The sequence below is a fragment of the Denticeps clupeoides genome, chromosome 7 (assembly GCF_900700375.1).
Source record: "Denticeps clupeoides chromosome 7, fDenClu1.1, whole genome shotgun sequence".
In the NCBI taxonomy this organism is placed as follows: Eukaryota; Metazoa; Chordata; class Actinopteri; order Clupeiformes; family Denticipitidae; genus Denticeps; species Denticeps clupeoides.
In genome coordinates, this window is record NC_041713.1 from 1,717,346 (window position 1) to 1,734,588 (window position 17,243).

Below are 17,243 nucleotides of genomic sequence, written 5' to 3' on the forward strand. Positions count from 1 at the left end.
CATGCGGTTATAATGCAATGGAACGACACGCATTCACCGCGGCGACCTCGGAAGACGAGAAGAAGGGCACACATCTGGGCAGCGAGGGAAGGAGGGACAAGTGAAAAGAGGAATTAGCGCGGAGAGGAAGGTGGAAGGCCAAAAATAGCCCTACCCCCTGCTGTCGGAGCCAAAAGCCCCTTTTTTCCCCTCTTCCTCGTCCTGGGTGAGTCAGCGTCTGACTAAGCCCGCCTGCCGACCACCACCCAAAACCAGCACGGACGCCTGGACCTTCTGGTCCATCACACACTGGTCCAATCCAATTGTAGATCAAACATCTGCTAGTGCAGCAGGAGCCCTGGTGGCCTCTCTAGAACACACCCCAGGCGAGATGTTCTTCACGTGCCTGCGTGCATTTATCTAACAGACCTTTTAAGCGTTCGGAACGTTGTTCCAGTGCATACGAGCTCTGCAGCAGAAGGTTCTTCCGGGCACAACGCGTTCGGATCTTCTGCTTCCCGTTAGGGTTGGAGCTGCTCCATTTTTACCAGCTGCAGCAGGACGCCATGCAGATGGAGGCCAACCGAGGTCTTTTTCGCGGAAATACGACCCACGGTGGACATTGTTCACATGCTGGGACGTGAGGGGTGAGTGGGGTACAGCCCAGGTTACGAGAGAAGGGGCTGAACCTGAAATGAACAAGCGAGACGTTCCCTGCTCAGCTGTGATAGGCAGCTCTTTAAATGGCTCTTCGTGGAACAATCAGCTCTTCCCTATTTGGGATGGAGGTGATGGTGAAACACTGGCACAACGATCGGGATGAAATGAGGAACAATCACTTCCCGTATCGTACATGAATTAAGAAATGGGGTTGAAATGTTCAGGCTTTGAGGACCTGGGACCCTCCATGAACGTCACTGGTTACTCGTTTCCGCAATTCTCCAGCCTCTGTGGTGGGTCGAGGAGCTCAGCCCTCGCAGCATGGCGTCACAGCGAGGGCAGCAACCAGGAGGCTGAAAACAGCCGAGATGCCAGATTGGGGGTTTATTTTGGTTATGAGGCACAGATCCATAAAATTGCATAAGCCTGCTGATCGCTCTACTCGACTGGAGTAGCGGAGATGATTGGCACGTCCGGATGGGAGTGACAGGAAGTGGCGCAGCAGGAGCACGCCCAGGTGTGAGGGTGAGTGGGAGGGGCTTGATAAGGTGAGGTGCGTGGGTGGGGTAGAAAGTGAGGAGTGTACGTGTGTGCTGGCATGTCAGACAGGAACAAACACCAGCTGTCGGTTTTTACTGCTCAGCGCGGACACCACAGAAAGGTGTCGGAATATAAAAATGGAATTTATTCATTTAGAAAAAGTCTTTATTATTAGCTTCTATGACAGCGACGTTCATGTTGTAAGTCGCTCTGGATAAGGGCGTCTGCCAAATACCGTAAATGTAAATGTAAATGTAAGCGACATACCATGATAAAGATGTGGCTGTATATACAGTTCAGGCCAAAAGTTTGGACACCTTCTCATTCAACGTGTGTTCTTTATTTTCATGACCATTTACGTTGGTAGATTCTCACTGAAGGCATCAAAACTATGAATGAACACATGTGGAGTTCTGTACTTAACAAAAAGTGGAGACCTGACCTCCACAGTCACCGGACCTGAACCCAGTCCAGATGGTTTGGGGTGAGCTGGACCCCAACAAGTGCTAAACACCTCTGGGAACTCCTTCAAGACTGTTGGAGAAGCATTTCAGGTGACGACCTCTTGAAGCTCATCGAGAGAACGCCAAGAGTGTGCAAAGCAGTAATCAGAGCAAAGAAACTAGAATATAAAACATGTTTTCACTTATTTCACCTTTTTTTGTTAAGTACAGAACTCCACATGTGTTCATTCATAGTTTTGATGCCTTCAGTGAGAATCTACCAACGTAAATGGTCATGAAGATAAAGAAAACACGTTGAATGGGAAAGTGTCCAAACTTTTGGCCTGAACTGTATTCCAAATACACACACACACACACTCACACACATCGTATTACATCGTATTCCTCTGATTGTGCTGAATGGATAAGGCCCTACATTAACAAGGCTTGAGAAAATGCGAGTGTTCGTCATAAGCTGTACCATTATTCACGTCAGTTGTTGTAATAATTACACTGGAAAGCTTTGCATCAGACCAGAAGGCTTCTTGAGCAAGACAGGTGTCAGGTTGAAGACATGTAAGCCTTTCTGTGTTCAGAGCAATCAAATGTGAATTTATTACATTAATTACATTTTAAGATGAAGAAAAAAAAAAGAATTTCTGAAAAAATCTATTTCATGTACATGCACAGATTTGTTTCTTCGAAACAGTCGATCAGCTGTCAGTAGATGCGAAGTTTATAAAATGAAGCCATCTAGTGGCCACAGGCAGAGATGAAGAGTTTTATCCTCCTCCACGCGCAACAGGTTTCTTTAAATGTTAACTTTTGTAAAGTGCGGCCTGGCCTGGGTGTCCAGTCTCCGGTGATGTCCTCAGGATGTGCATTTATAAAACTAAACTAAATAACTGACTCAATAAATGCTAAATAAATGCACATTGTGCACGTGTTTGTCTTTGTCTTGTGTGTCCTGTTTGAAATATCCAGCATATCCAGTTACAACTGTCCTACATGATGTTGTCCAGTTATGTCCCGTCCGATCTGTTCATTGTACAGAAAAGTCCTACTTTTCTCCTATAGAGAAACCTGTACAGTGTTTAAGTTTATAGTTTAGTATATATATATATACATATATATTTTATTTCTTTTATGATTTTACCATGGGGGGGTCTGTGTCAAACATTATTTCAATAAACGGTGTGCTGTGTGTACTGTTGTACTGACAATGAACCAGTCTTGAATCTTGAACCACTTCATAAAACTGCCAAACATTTTACTCTTCATGCAAATAACAGCATCGTGTCATATGGGGTTTTATGTGTTTGCATGAAATATGTATAGAAATATATGAACATACTGACGTGACACCCTTCAAGCTCAGTTCCTTACTGTACCTGTACTGTGCCTCCTTGAGTGACTATTTTTTATTAACATGTATGCAGCGACGACTGACGCGTATAGAAATAAGTAACAGTGATGATTAATCGACGATCGGAATGTGGAGACCGAAAGAAAAGAAAAGAAAAGAAAAACGTTTCTATAACGACCGCTCTCGGTACGGCGGCCGGTAGGGCTCAGCTCAGCTGGCCGGTATTCGGTAGGCCGGGCGCCGGTCTGCTCCGCGACTTAGTCGTGAAATTTCCTCGCTGCTTTTTTTTTTTTTTCTTTAATATATATATGTATTTTTTTATTCTTATTATTATTTAGCCCTGGACGCAGCCGCGATGAGTCTGAACAAAGCGGAGCTGAGCGACCCGCTGCTCAGCTGGGTGAGTTTTAACGGCGGCTAATGCTAACGCTAATGCTAACGCGGAGCAGCAGGTGCGGAGGGAACTCGCCTGGCCGGTGAAGGTGGCCAGCTGTCCGGGAAAATACCCGCACCTTCCGCGAGAAAACCGACGTTTTAAAAGCGGCGTGGGCTTGCTGTGCGCAGGGCTGAATTTCGCGTTTTGTGACTTACGCAACCGTCCAAAGGTCTTTAAACGGGATTCGCTGCGGTAAAAGTTTTTATAAGTCGCTGTAAAGCACCACGTTTAATCCTGGTGCTTAAAAAAATCACCCCCTCCAGCATCCACGACCTTTTATATCTAATGATGTGTTTTTACTGCGTAATGGCCGTTGTCGTGTACACGAACGAAATGCATTATTACGACGTGTGTTCGTCCCGCTGTTTCCAGCTGCAGATGTTTGAAGTTCCCTCCTGCACCAGCAAGCAGGACCTCACCAGCGGGGTGGCCATCAGCCATGTACTATATAAAATGTAAGTGTGCAAGGTAACAGCATTCATTGCTTAAAACGACTCAATGGGCCCTACAGTTGACACCCAACACACTTGACCCTTCTGCACACAAGGAAGAAATGTTGGGAAGGAGTGATAGAGACAGGGACCCCCTTCCAGGGTCGGGTGAGCCTGCAGTTGGTGTCAGTGCAGGGTTGGTGATGATTTGTCAAAGAAGAGAAAAAAAACTCGTACAGTTGTAGAGGTGGACAAGTGGAGGTCCAAAGTGTAGTATAGAGTGTCTGTCCATGTTTGGACAGTGCAGAGTAGGTTTTAGTCCGTTATTGATTGATTGATTGATTGAAACTTGGCCATCGACCCGACCATACATTTGCTTCTGGTCCACTTGAAGATCCCTGAAGCTTTAAGTTGAGAACTCTCAGGCCTGCTCTTCTCTTTCCACACGCTTTTCCTGCCTGAGATAAGCATGCGCTTTATGGCGTTTGATGTTTGTAATGTAAATCGTGGCCACGGCCAGGAATGAGAGCCATGCCTTGAGGTCGGTGGCCAATTAGATTAAAAGTAGATTAAAATACGATATCCTTCAGATGTCCAATATCAGGTTTTTTTTTTTTTTTTTCCCCCAGAGACCCTTCATGGTTCAACGAGGCGTGGCTTGGACGGATCAAAGAAGAGAGTGGCGGGAACTGGCGCTTGAAGGTAGAGCAGGCAGCGACAAGCTCGGTAACATAAAAACCTCTAGGCCTTCAACTTCTGAACATAATTGCGTTTTTGGGCTTTTGCAGGTCAGCAATCTGAAGAAGATTCTTCAGAGTATGCTAGAGTATTATCACGATGTGAGTAAGACGTGGAGGTTTGAGGTTTAACATGGCGCGCATGTCCATCTGTAATAGAGTGGGGTTTTTTTTTTTTTTTTCCTACAGGTGCTGGGCCACCAGGTCTCCGATGAGCACCTGCCGGATGTCGGCCTGATCGGGGAGATGGGGGACGTGACTGAGCTGGGAAAGCTGCTGCAGCTGGTCCTGGGCTGTGCAGTCAGCTGTGAGAAGAAGCAGGGTGAGCCGGGATACCCCGTCCACACCATAAATCTTCCCTCTAAAACAGGGTGCATCCACACGGGAGAGTTGTATTAAAGGTCGCCTGACATGAACACTTTTTTTTTTTTTTTTTTTTGCTTTTATATTTTTGAAGTAAAGTGATTGTCACTTGTGATACACAGCAGCACAGAACACGGTGCACACAGTGAAATTTGTCCTCTGCATTTAACCATCACCCTTGGTGAGCAGTGGGCAGCCATGACAGGCGCCTGGGGAGCAGTGTGTGGGGACGGTGGTTTGCTCAGTGGCACCTTGGATCGGGATTCGAACCGGCAACCTTCTGATTAGGAGGCCGCTTCCTTAAACGCTAGGCCACCACTGCCCCCCCCCCCCCCCCCCCCCCCCCCCCTTTTTTTTTTTTTTTTTTTTAATATATATATTTTTACATTTATTTTAGAATTCATTTATTCACCTAATTCTGTATCTGAAGTCTCTTGGTGCAGAATTACAGCCACTTTGGTCCAGTCCCGCAATGAGATTCTCCAGGACGCGCCGTTTCACCGTCTGTAGCTTTAAATGCTAATGAGGAGTTGAGGGGCAGGACGAGGAGGAGAGCGGCCAATAGAAGTTGAGCGGGCATTCGTGAGAATGACATCATCAAAACCATCCACCAACCACAATGTTTGGTACAGACAGGAATTCGTGTCGCCGTTTTGATAAATAAAATGAACCCGCCGGTTCTTCAGAGTCTCGCATTCTCTGGCCGGAAAAAGCATGAGAAACGGAGGGTAACCTTTCCCCTTATGACATCATAAGGGGACAAATTCCATATCCGACCGTCTGAGCTGCTGCTCTCTGAACGGTGAAGAAGAACAACCAAAACTCTCTTTACATCTATCAGCATTTCTACTTGCTGCAGGACCATAGACATGCTCGAGGAACTCGTATTAATGTTAAATCATCACAGTCACATTTTCATGTCAGGTGACCTCTTTATTTCTAAAGATGTGTTTTGATGCTATATCAACATAGTTTTGGAGTCATTTGATTGACAGAATAAGATTTTGAATATTAAGTAATATTTGACACGTTCTTAGTACATGCCCTTGGACATGAGCGCGAGTATAGAAAAGCCAGTCTGGGGTGAGGGGTGAGTCTGGTTTATTTTGTCTTCAGAGCACATTCAGCAGATCATGACGCTGGAGGAGTCTGTGCAGCACGTCGTTATGACCGCCATTCAGGAGGTCAGTGAGTAGCTAGACCCTCCAACCTAAAACCGCCACCACAAACCAATGTCATTTTCTGAATAAATCACTTATACATCATCTTGTTGTAAAACGTGCTGCAGCATGTGACGTGTAACGTCCTGAGTCTGTCCTCAGCTCCTCACCAAAGAGCCGGTTGTGGAGTCGGCCAGCCCAGACACCTACGGGGACTTTGACCACCAGGTGAGCTCCGCGCTCTCACTTCATATCACTTTTCATGCGACACATTTTTCCCCCTTTGTCGGAACCTGTTCTCACGCTAATGCTGAATTGTCTCTTGTCTCCGCCCCCAGTCCAGGAAGTACTATTTCCTCAGCGAGGAGGTTGAGGAGAGGGAGGATCTGTCGCAGCGCTGCCGCGAGCAGGAGCGTCAGGTGAGCGGTGGGGGCGTCAGGGGCTTCGGGAAAAATGCCGTGCGGCCTTCTAACAGCGGTGTGTGATCCTAAAGTCAGATGTGAAGTTGGTGTGTGTTCGCCATTGGCTCCCGACGGGTAAGTGGACGTTGAAGATGTACTAACTCGCCAGCGTAACAGCCCGAAGCTCGGCAGATACTCGTCACGCATCATTTTACCGCTTCCGTACACACTGAGGATGGCGTTCCTTCCCGCCCTTTACATCAATTTAACGAACACGGGCTTCTCCCGGCAGACCGAAACGAGGCCTTCTTCACTCCAGTTTCCAAATTGTTGAAATCTGGGGGGAGAGACGCCCTCTGTTGGCAGATCTGCTTCTCCCGGAGCTGCATGCGTTGGACCTGTCTTATTGAGTCTGTCGCATGAATCCCTTCTACTAAAACAGGTCTGCCTGAGGATGTCGTGCATGAGACGTTGTCCCGCATGTCTTCTGACCAGTGGACGGTTTCGCGTCTTTCTTTACGCGTTTTACCCATACTTCCTTGGTTTGTGTTGTGCGCGTGTGTTGGGGTGCCCCTCAGCTGGCTGTGCTTCAGGAGGACAAGTCGGCGCTGCAGGCAGAACTCCAGGCCCTGAAGGAGCGGCTGAGCTGCGCCGACGCGCAGGACGCCTCCACCGCCGTCACCGGCAAGAAGCTGCTGCTGCTGCAGAGCCAGATGGAGCAGCTGCAGGAGGAGAACTTCAGGTGAAATCATTTCATATGGTAATGCATATTATATTTAATATAGTCTTGATTTTAGCCTTCGTGTCAATCGGCCATTTTAGTTTTTATTAGTCTTAGTCACGTCCAGGCTCATTTTAGTCTTGTCAAGTTTCAGTCGACTAAAAATCGGAGCGTTTTAGTCAGAATTATCCATGACTACTTATTTATTTATATTTAGTAATGCAGTTCTATTTAACCCAGTCAATACAGTACCAGTACCAAGCAGAACAGACAAAAACATTTTCTCTTAGTCAAACCCATTTCATAATGTATTTATTATTATTATTATTATTATTATTACTATCCCCTTATAGACTCAAATATACCCGTCATCCGTTCCAATGGCCGCATTTCTCCCGGGTTTTTCATTTCCACCCCTTTGTAAATAGTGTATTTCCTTTTCTCCCACCCATCTGAGAACCCACCACGGTGTATACTTAACCCACCACAAGCATTCTGATGTATGTAACGCACGAACGGGAATGGGAGACACAGGAAACAGAAATACTGAATACAAATAATAATGCCATTAAACGAGAGGAAATGACATCAACAAAAGTAGACAATTTTTTTTTTTTTTTTTTTTTTGGTAAACCACATACATTTATTTATTTACTTACTTACTTTATTTATTTTTATTCATAAATATTACATGATCTATTATGTTATCACATGACCAGCATTTACATTGTGCCTTGTCTATTTTTCATTACGACAGAAGAATTGACCCAAATCACTTTGCACAAAATCTTTGCGCTTTTTACTTTACTGCTCTCTCTTTTTTATGGATCTTTTCTTTAAACATTGTCTTTCACTCATTTGCACACCTTCACCCTACCAGTTACACATATTTTATGTTAAAGATGTAAAAGTGTAATATTTGGTTATGTAAGCAATATTTGCATATTGGTTCATTGTTTACTTGCAACATTTGCAATACTGTGGTCTGTAGTAGTCGCAAAAAGCATTTCACTGCACATCATACCGTGTACGACTGTGTACGTGACAAATAAAATTTGAATTTGAATTTCCCATAAACGCAGGTCTGTAGACGTCTACAGCTGGTTTTTGATCTGTTTGTCTGCAGGCTGGAGAGCAGCCGGGACGACGCCCGTCTGCGGTGTGAGGTTCTGGAGCGCGAGGTTTTCGAGCTGCAGCACCGGAACGAGGACCTCACCAGCCTGGCCCAGGAGGCGCAGACTCTGAAGGACGAGATGGACATCCTGAGGTAAACTCCTCGCGGCCGGCGTGGAGATCCGGGGGGGGCGCCGCCTCACCCGCCTCGTTCTCGCCCAGGCACTCGTCAGACCGCGTGAGTCGCCTGGAAGCGATGGTGGACACGTACAAGCGGAAGCTGGAGGACCTGGGCGACCTGCGGCGGCAGGTGCGTCTCCTGGAGGAGCGCAACAATGTCTACATGCAGCGCACCTGCGAGCTGGAGGAGGAGCTGCGCCGAGCCAACGCCATACGGGGCCAGCTGGACACCTACAAGAGACAGGTGAGTAGGAGGGGCGTCTTCTCTACGTCTCTTATACTCATCCTGTGTGCTAGAGGGGTAGCGGCCTAGTGGGTAACACACTCGTCTATGAACCAGAAGATCCAGGTTCAAACCCCACTTACTACCATCGTGTCCCTGAGAAAGACACCGATTGTCTCCAGGGGGAGTGTCCCTGTAGCTACTGATTGTAAGTCGCTCTGGATAAGGACGTCTGGTAAATGATGTAAATGTCCCGTCTAACTCCAGGTTCACGAGCTTCACACCAAACACTCATCTGAAGCCCTCAAAGCAGAAAAATGGCAGTTTGAGTACAAGAACCTCCACGACAAGTACGACGCCCTGCTGAAAGAGAAGGAGGTGAGGTTCTCTCCAGTTTAGAACCTTTTACTGACTGAATTCACACAGTGTACCTCCACGTGATGTTTGGACCGATCATCATGTTTTCTCTAAAAAAAAGAAAAAAAAAAAAATGCATTTTTTAAAATCATTTTAATTTATTTAACAAAAGCGTTTGCTGTCGGAGAGAGACACGCTGCGGGAGACCAACGAGGAGCTCCGATGTGCACAGGTCCAGCAGAAGTGCCTGAGTCAAGCCAGTAGGTTGAGTTGGGCCCTCACGCGGCGCTGTTACACACCACTTCAGAATTATTTGACACGCAGAAGACTCATTTTAATGATGAGTCTGTTGGCATGATTGACTCATTCTGGACTATTTAAGCAAAGGTGTTCTGATGGGGGAACTGGAGAACGTGCCGCTGGGACAATCCGGGTGTCTTACTGGTGGTTTGTCGCCCCCTGCAGGTGGACTGTGTGCTGACTCGAGCAGCGTGGGGAACCTGGCGTCTGAGATCATGCCCACCGAGTTCACGTGAGTGCCGAGGTGCATCCTCTGTGGCTGCAGCCCGCGGTACGAGCGAGGAGGTCTGGAGTAGCAGCGTCTCTCTCTCTCTCTCTCTCTCTCTCAGGGAGACGGTGGTCCGGCTGCAGAGCGAGAACAAGATGCTGTGTGTGCAGGAGGAGAGCTACAGGCAGCAGCTGTCGGGGCTGCAGAGCCAACTGGAGGAATCCCAGCGCACCAACAACACACTGGAGACCCAGAACAGGTGGGGGGGGGGACGAGAAAAACACGTATGGTGGAACATGTCGCCAGCTTGTCCCGGTTTGTCTTTAGAAGACAGGAGCGCATGGCGGTATAACCAGTGTGAACCTTCACCGGTCTCACGATTTCGATTATCGATTTTTCTACATGACTTCACATGATGTTTTCAAGTACTATAGTGAGATGAGAGTTGAGGCCTCAGACGTTTTTCTGCCGTTCGTGGCGCGTTTTTCATCAGCGTTTGGGCGGCTGTGAATTCGGATGGCGTCTAATAAACGCTGCATGCAACGTTTTTTTCTTGCCATAAATTTCTACCAGAATAGAAATAGAAACAATGGACAGTTCTCTCTGCTGCGATCAACACCGAGAGAATGAGGAGGAGCTTCGTCCCGCAGGCTATACGAGCTTCAACAACACTAATACACTCCAGCACTTTCACTTTCAAGCACTTCGGGACTCAATCCCCCCCAGAATCCTTTTTTTGTTTTTACTTTTCACTTTATACTTCACTCATTTGCACACCTTCACCCTACCTGTTACACATTTTGTTTTAGGTTGGACATTAAAGTGTAATATTTGGTTATGTTTGCAATATTTGCATATTGGTTAATTGTTACTTGCAATATTTGCAATATTGATGTCTAGCAGTCGCTAAAGCATTTTACTACATATCATACCGTGTATGACTGTGTACGTGACAAATTAAATTTGAATTTGATTACGTTTTTAAACAGTGACGTGCGAAAGCCAGTGGAACTCCAATCGAACACGGCTCCGAAGCACAGAAAAACGCGTATAGCGTTCAGAGGGCATTCATTACGGTTTTTATTTCCCTAGAGTGTACGTACGCTGCGAGGAAAAATAAATAATAATCTCTCTCCAGGTTAAACCAGCAGCAGGTCTCTGATCTGCGCTCTCAGGTTGAGGAGCTTCAGAAGGCCCTGCAGGAACAGGGCAGCAAGACCGAGGACGTGAGTCCAGATCAGCACAACGGCACATATTTATACAGACCCTTCAAATGGTGGCTCCACCCGCCACGTCACCAGACACGCCCACTCCGCTCACTTCAGTGCCAACGGTCCAGGACGCGCCGTGCCGCCACTGTGTACCCTCTGACCCACCATCTACACCGCTCTCTCACTCTGAACCAATCACACGCCTCCATTTTATCCAATCATATCGCAAATCGCACGAACGCGTATCCATGCACGCTATGTATCTCAAGTCTTATTCCCAAAATTCATACATGGTGATGATCGATTGTTTTCTCCAGAACGGTGTCTCCTGACCAGTCCTACCAGCATCTTACGAATTATTCTAGAAACCGGCTGTCCTAGCGCCGGTACAGATGGCTGTAGGACGGGTTGGCTCTCACTCTTCAGATGGGCATGATGGGATTTGTTTTTGCTGTGTGTGTGACCTTTAACCCACGTTTGCCGTGGAGATCAGAATTAACTCTCGCTTCCTCTCCCCGCCTCCGGCCGCCGCCCGCGTCTCAGGCCATTGTAAGTACGGCCCCGCCCGCCCGCCCTTGTTTTCGATTTTGTGTCTTGCCTACACAACCGTGCTCTCTTTTCCTGCTGCCACAGTCGTCTTTACTGAAGAAGAAGCTGGAGGAGCACCTGTGAGTACCTGCTCGTTGGGGAGGTGAGGTGAGGTGGTGTTGGATGCTGGAGATCTGACCCCTGGTGTCTCGCAGGGAGAAGCTCCATGAGGCTCATTCGGACCTCCAGAGGAAGAGGGAGGTGATTGATGACCTGGAGCCCGGTGTGGACAGCAACAGTAAGCCCCGCCCGGCCGCCAGCTATGGGTCCTACTGTGAAATACGTGGCCTGTTACGACCGTCTCCTGATTCTTCACAGTGGCTAAGAAGATCGATGAGTTGCAGGAGATCCTCCGAAGGAAAGACGAGGACATGAGGATGATGGAGAACCGATACAAGCGTTACGTGGAGAAGGCCAGAACGGTAAGATGAATCTGTTTACACCAAGCGCTCAGCAACTCTGTCCTCATGTGTGTGTTAATCACACAGGTGATCGAGACCCTTGACCCCAAACAGAAGCCCCACGCTGTCTCCCCAGAAGTCCAAGCTCTGAAGAACCAGCTAACTGAGAAGGATCGCAAGATCCAGTACCTGCAGGTAAGATGGAGGCCACTGAAGAACCCTGATGAAGATCGCCTGCCGGACTACTCTGGCTTTACCCTCTGGTCCCTGTGTCTCTGCAGCAGGACTTTGAAAAGTCCAGGTCCAGGCAAGACCAGGAGGAGAAGCTCATCATCAGTGCCTGGTACAACATGGTGCGTCCCTGTCCTTTTAAATGACATCATCTTCTCACAAACCCCCCCTTCCTCCTACTTCCACAGCACGTATTACGTGTTAAAAATGGACGTCCCTCTCTGCCGTGTGCTCTGCAGGGTATGGCCCTCCATCAGAAGGTGGCGAGCGAGCGCTCCGGCCCGTCCGGCCCGGCCATGTCCTTCCTGGCCCAGCAGAGGCAGAGCACCCAGGCCAGGCGCGGCCTGAACCCCCGCCTCCAGCCCCGATAGCGCCCCGAAGTGCCTCCACGCTCTGCAGACCTTCTGAAGATGAGCTCTGAGCCACGGTGACGGTTGCTGCTGATGTCCGAAGCGCGTCCAGCTTACACGTTCCTCTGTAAAAGGACGGATGGAAACCCGCTTCATTGCCTGAAATCTCCTCTCGATGCTACCTTTTTATCTTCCTTTATCATTTTTATTCATCCTTTTTAGTTGAACGTTTCAGAAACGTTAGAGGTAACGTTTTTTTATTTTAACCTCCATAATTACAGGGTATAGAGGGCAACACTAACGTGACGCGACTGTTTTAGTTTCTCTTAGAATTTTACTTCTGATTTTATCAGTTTTTTGGTGTCATTAATTGCAACATGTAGGAACGTTCTGGTTTCGTCTTGGATTTTATTCGACCTCACTGCTTGTAGAGGACGGTGAAGCACTTTGTCCTCCTCAGAGCAAAAGCACACTTCTCACGCTAGTGCCCATTTTGGCTGTGATTTGACCTTGTACAGGTCACGATGAATTTCTATTTTTGTACAGGACGAATAGTCAGTACGAATGTTCTTACTCATGAAGTGTCCCGGGCGGGAGACGTTCTTCATTTTTATAACGTCCCAGACCTCACGGGATTTAAGGAGCTCCTTTTGGATTAGACTGGGGAAAAAAAACGCTGCTATTGTCCCAGGATGAGATGAGCCAGGCTTCGTAAGCGTCGGCCCGCCGTCTTTTTATCATCGCACAAGGACAACCGGACGCGCAGCGTTTAAAGTGGCTCTGAAATTCCTGGTCCGTCTCAGGAGGACTTCACCTGCCGGGAAACTGTTCAGACAATCGTGCCCTACAGCCGCGTGCAGCCCACTCCTTGTCTTCTTTTAAAGTCTATCTTCAGCCAGTTATGGCGAACGGTTGTGTGTTTCACCAGTTTCACTAAATTTAATATTTCACGAAATTTATTCCTTGGTGGTGGTTTTGTTTTTTTTTGTTTTTTTTCTGTGTGTTTTGTGTTCTTTGAATATTTTAAGACTTTGAGAGTATGTTAAAGGGCTCTAGCGCAGACTGTAGATCCGAGGTTTAGTCTGTTCATGTATTGCACACTACAAATAAAACACTATGTTCCTGAGCATGTCCAACGCTTCAAATTAATATTGAATTAACATGTAGAGTAAGTCTGGAATCGCTGGGATCAATAAAGTATTTATGTATCGTGTCTGATTGTCATAGTAATTTAACAAAATTCCATAATACATTATCAAAAACACTGATGTCAGTTTTGACCACTTAAGAAATGCAGCTGCTAGATGATGGGAACGTTCTCCTATAAATCTCCCTCAGCTCTGATGTTGCAGGGAACGTGGTATATCTCCAGAAATAATGTCGTTCAGCCAAGTACAACGCTGCAACGGGACACTTCCAATAATTCACACTTAAATGTCAAGGCTCAGGACAGAAAGTGCACAGCACACGGTGAGCACAGTGAAATGTGTCCTCTATTTAACCGTCACGCTTGGTGACAGTGGGCGGCCAGGGCAGGCGCCCGGGAAGCAGTGTAGGGGGACGATGCTTTGCTCAGTGGCACCTCGGCAGATCGGGGTTCGAACCTTCTGATTACGGGGCCGCTTCCTTAACCGCTAGGCCACCACTGTCGTTTTATTGGAAGGGTGACGCTGTATTGGAGTACTACTTGAAACAATAATATTAAATATGGATCTTTTTTTTAAATACATATAATAATAGGTAATAATTTCGAACTACAAAACGAAACTATAAATATTTTGCTGCATTGTTAATCGTCAGATTATACGAAAAAAGTCGCTCTGGAGAAAATGTGCGTCCTTCCGATAAAACGCTTTAGAACGTTATTAGTCGTTTTTTTCCCTCTGCATATACAGCGTTACGAACAGCGACGTGTGCAGTTCGGCCTCCGACCGGCAGGTGGCGGCGCAGCTGAGGCGGAAGACGGCGCGGCGGCGGCGGCGGCGGCGGCGGCCGAGGGAAGGCTGTTTTTTTTGACGCGTCTCGCCGCGGTGCTCCGCAGGAATCTCCGGTCCGGTCCGGTCCCGCCTCGCCGGGCCGCTCCGTCTCGTCCTTTTCTCCACAGTATTCCCGTTTCGCCGATTAAATGGTGTGAGCGGCCGCGGGAGCGTTAGCCGCGGGGTTAGCTTAGCTCAGCCCGCGTCGCCGCTGTAGGTGAAGCGGAACTTTGCTTCTTTTCGTGCCGTTTTTTTTTATTTTTTGGGGGGAAATTTTTTGACTCTGGGCGCCATGGACGGGAAACGCGAGTCGAGCCGCCAGCGCAGCAGCAGTAGCAGCAGCAGCAGCGGCAGCAGCAGCGGCGGCGAGTCCGGCGAGAACAGCCCGTCCTCCCCCGCCAGCCCGGGCTCCGGGGCCGGAATGGCGGCGGGCGGCAACGCGTTCGCCAACGACGGCAGCTTCATGGAGATCTTCAAGCGGAAGATGGAAGAGGAGCGTCGGCGCCGGGAGCAGGCCGGCGGCTCCGGCTCCGGCTCCGGCCCCGGGGGCGCGGCGGACGGGCCCAGGCCGAGCGGCGTGGCCAGCTTTGTAAGGGCTTCGGCAGCTTGCTGCCGCCAGAGAGAAGCGCCGGAACCGCGTTTGTAGCGTAATTGTGACGATGTCTCGCCGGTCTGTCCTGCGTCCGTGCCCGTGTAACGGTTACAGTCTTCTCCCCCTAACCCAGGTGGGGAAGCGGAGAGGCGGCGCCAGGCTGGCCCTGAAGACCGGCGTGGTGGCGAAGAAGCAGAAGCTGGAGCCCGAGGTGATAAATTCTATTTTTTATCTATATACACACATCTGTTTAAAACTGAACAAAATTATATTTGCAGCATTTACCACACGCCCTTATCCAGAACAACTTACAGTCAGTAGTGACAGGGACAGTCCCCCCCTGGAGACTAGGCTACTACCACTCGTTTTTTTTTTTGTATGAAAGTTGAGTCGTGGCAACTGGACTTTCTTTAATGTACAGACGTTTCTTTCTGCAGCCGCAGAACTTTGTCAATCCAGAACACTTAATGAGTAAGAACATTCATTTAAGGACCGTGTACCAGGTCAAATCACAGACAAAGTGGGCACCAGCTTCAGGTTCAAACCCCACTTACTACCATCGTGTCCCTGAGCAGGACACTTAACCCTGAGTGTCTCCAGGGGGGGACTGTCCGTGTAACTACTGATTGTAAGTTGCTCTGGATAAGGGCGTCTGGTGAATACTGTAAATGAAGTGAGGTCAAATAAAATCCAAGACGAAACCAGAACGTTCCTCCATGTTGCAATTAATGAAACCAAACAAATGAAAATCTCTTATTCTGCCATTTTTTTGGTGTGTTGCAGCACGAGGCGGGTAAAGGCGACGCCTGGACTAAGTATATGGCCGAGGTGAAAAAGTACAAAGCCCACCAGTGTGGAGACGATGACAAGACCAGGCCTCTGGTCAAATAGACTGTGTTTGTGGTGCAACCAGGACCTTCCGTAGTGCCGGGCCCGCGCCGTGCGAAGCAGGGTGTTTTTTTTTTTTTTTTTTTTATTATTATTATTTTTAAAGCTCACTTCTTCAGGCCTTGCCTCCAGGAGCCGTCCCGTAACATCTGGTGACCTGCGCGGCGGCCGCTCTCTTCCTGTACGTCGTTCTGATGCGGTGAAATATGTGGACGGGGCTTCAGGTTTTTTTTTTGTTTGTTTGGTTTTTTTTTTTGGGTTTGGCTGGTTTTGCTTTTAGTCCCTCGTTCTGTATGTAGCATCTTTTTTTTTTTTTTGGGTTCTGTCACTTGAATACATTGTTTAAAAGAAGCAAATTAAAATGCCATTCCTCGTTCCTGTCGTGTGTGTGTGTTTTGAGGCGAATTAATATTATTTGGAACTTTAACATTATTATTAACAGCATTAATTTATTTGGGGCAGGGGTGGCTTAGCCGGTGACTCATTGGGTTTTTAATGTCCCCACACACTGCTCCCTGGGTGCCTGTCATAGCACCCACTGCTCACCAAGGGTGATGGTTAAATACAGAGGACACAACTCACTGTGTGCTGCACTGCAGTGTCTCACAACGACTATCACGTCATTTGCAGCGTCTGGACCTTTAATATTCATATGCTAAATATTCTCACAAAATGACATTTTCATTATAAGTTAAGTGTCTTGCTCAGGGACACGATGGTAGTAAGTGGGGTTTGAACCTGGGTCTTCTGGTTCATAGGCGAGTGTGTTACCCGCTAGGCTACCACCACCCTTAGCCATCCTGGTCGTTCTGGATCTGGAATTTGTCCACTTATGTTGTTCCCTCCTGTTTCTCCAGCTTTTTCTCTGCAGGGGTTTTTTTTTTTTCTGGAAAAAATGCCGGTTGGTAAACGGTGTTGCCGACGTTATTTGCGCGAATGCCCGCTCAACTGCTATTAGTGAAAGTGAAGTGATCGTCACATGTGATGCACAGCACACGGTGCACACAGTGAAATTTGTCCTCTGCATTTAACCCATCACCCTGAGTTAGCAGTGGTCACAATGACAGGCGCCCGGGGAGCAGTGTGTGGGGACGGTGCTTTGCTCAGTGGCACCTCAGTGGCACCTTGGCGGATCGGGATTCGAACCGGCAACCTTCCGATTAGGCAGTGGTGGCCTAGCGGTTAAGGAAGCAGCCCCGTAAACAGAAGATTGCCGGTTCAAATCCCAATCAGGGTGCCACCAAGGTCCCCAGGTGCCTGTCATGGTCGGGATCAATTCAACCGCCAGCGGAGTGTGTGTGTGTGTGTGTGTGTGTGAGTAAGTGAGTGTGCCTTTGTGTGCACGCGCAGCAGAAATTCAGGCGACAAACACATCAGTCATAACAATT

At 48.1% G+C, this 17,243-nt stretch overlaps 2 protein-coding genes across 4 annotated transcripts; both read left to right on the top strand.

Annotated features, from left to right (window-relative positions):
• Window positions 1–698: 698 nt before the first annotated feature.
• On the top strand, window positions 699–13,525 carry hook2 (hook microtubule-tethering protein 2). Of its 3 annotated transcripts, none has more exons than XM_028987117.1 (24): window positions 699–1,164; window positions 3,327–3,388; window positions 3,797–3,879; window positions 4,485–4,557; window positions 4,644–4,694; window positions 4,782–4,914; window positions 6,072–6,139; window positions 6,278–6,343; window positions 6,454–6,534; window positions 7,095–7,258; window positions 8,364–8,504; window positions 8,573–8,774; window positions 9,021–9,131; window positions 9,283–9,370; window positions 9,576–9,642; window positions 9,740–9,877; window positions 10,757–10,844; window positions 11,373–11,378; window positions 11,463–11,497; window positions 11,573–11,655; window positions 11,736–11,839; window positions 11,906–12,013; window positions 12,100–12,171; window positions 12,289–13,525. In XM_028987117.1, the coding sequence occupies exons 2-24, from the start codon at window positions 3,344–3,346 to the stop codon at window positions 12,418–12,420; spliced, it is 2,139 nt and encodes a 712-aa protein (XP_028842950.1). In that variant the 5' UTR covers window positions 699–1,164; window positions 3,327–3,343; the 3' UTR covers window positions 12,421–13,525. The 3 variants fall into 3 exon arrangements, with proteins under 3 accessions (XP_028842950.1, XP_028842951.1, XP_028842952.1); XM_028987118.1 differs by lacking the exon at window positions 699–1,164 and adding an exon at window positions 3,204–3,216; XM_028987119.1 differs by lacking the exons at window positions 699–1,164; window positions 3,327–3,388 and adding an exon at window positions 3,452–3,616.
• Window positions 13,526–14,304: 779 nt separating this feature from the next.
• Window positions 14,305–16,136, top strand: trir (telomerase RNA component interacting RNase). Its single transcript, XM_028987246.1, has 3 exons — window positions 14,305–14,964; window positions 15,101–15,178; window positions 15,751–16,136. The coding sequence occupies exons 1-3, from the start codon at window positions 14,668–14,670 to the stop codon at window positions 15,856–15,858; spliced, it is 483 nt and encodes a 160-aa protein (XP_028843079.1). The 5' UTR covers window positions 14,305–14,667; the 3' UTR covers window positions 15,859–16,136.
• The last annotated feature ends 1,107 nt before the right edge of the window (window positions 16,137–17,243 follow it).

Coding starts and splice junctions, on each gene's coding strand:
- hook2 (XM_028987117.1), top strand. CDS start 3,344: ATGAGTCTGAACAAAGCGGAGCTGAGCGACCCGCTGCTCAGCTGG. Junction 6,140..6,277: donor TTATGACCGCCATTCAGGAG/GTCAGTGAGTAG, acceptor GTCTGTCCTCAG/CTCCTCACCAAAGAGCCGGT. Junction 11,656..11,735: donor GCCCGGTGTGGACAGCAACA/GTAAGCCCCGCC, acceptor GATTCTTCACAG/TGGCTAAGAAGATCGATGAG.
- trir (XM_028987246.1), top strand. CDS start 14,668: ATGGACGGGAAACGCGAGTCGAGCCGCCAGCGCAGCAGCAGTAGCAGC. Junction 14,965..15,100: donor CGAGCGGCGTGGCCAGCTTT/GTAAGGGCTTCG, acceptor CCCCTAACCCAG/GTGGGGAAGCGGAGAGGCGG. Junction 15,179..15,750: donor AGCAGAAGCTGGAGCCCGAG/GTGATAAATTCT, acceptor GGTGTGTTGCAG/CACGAGGCGGGTAAAGGCGA.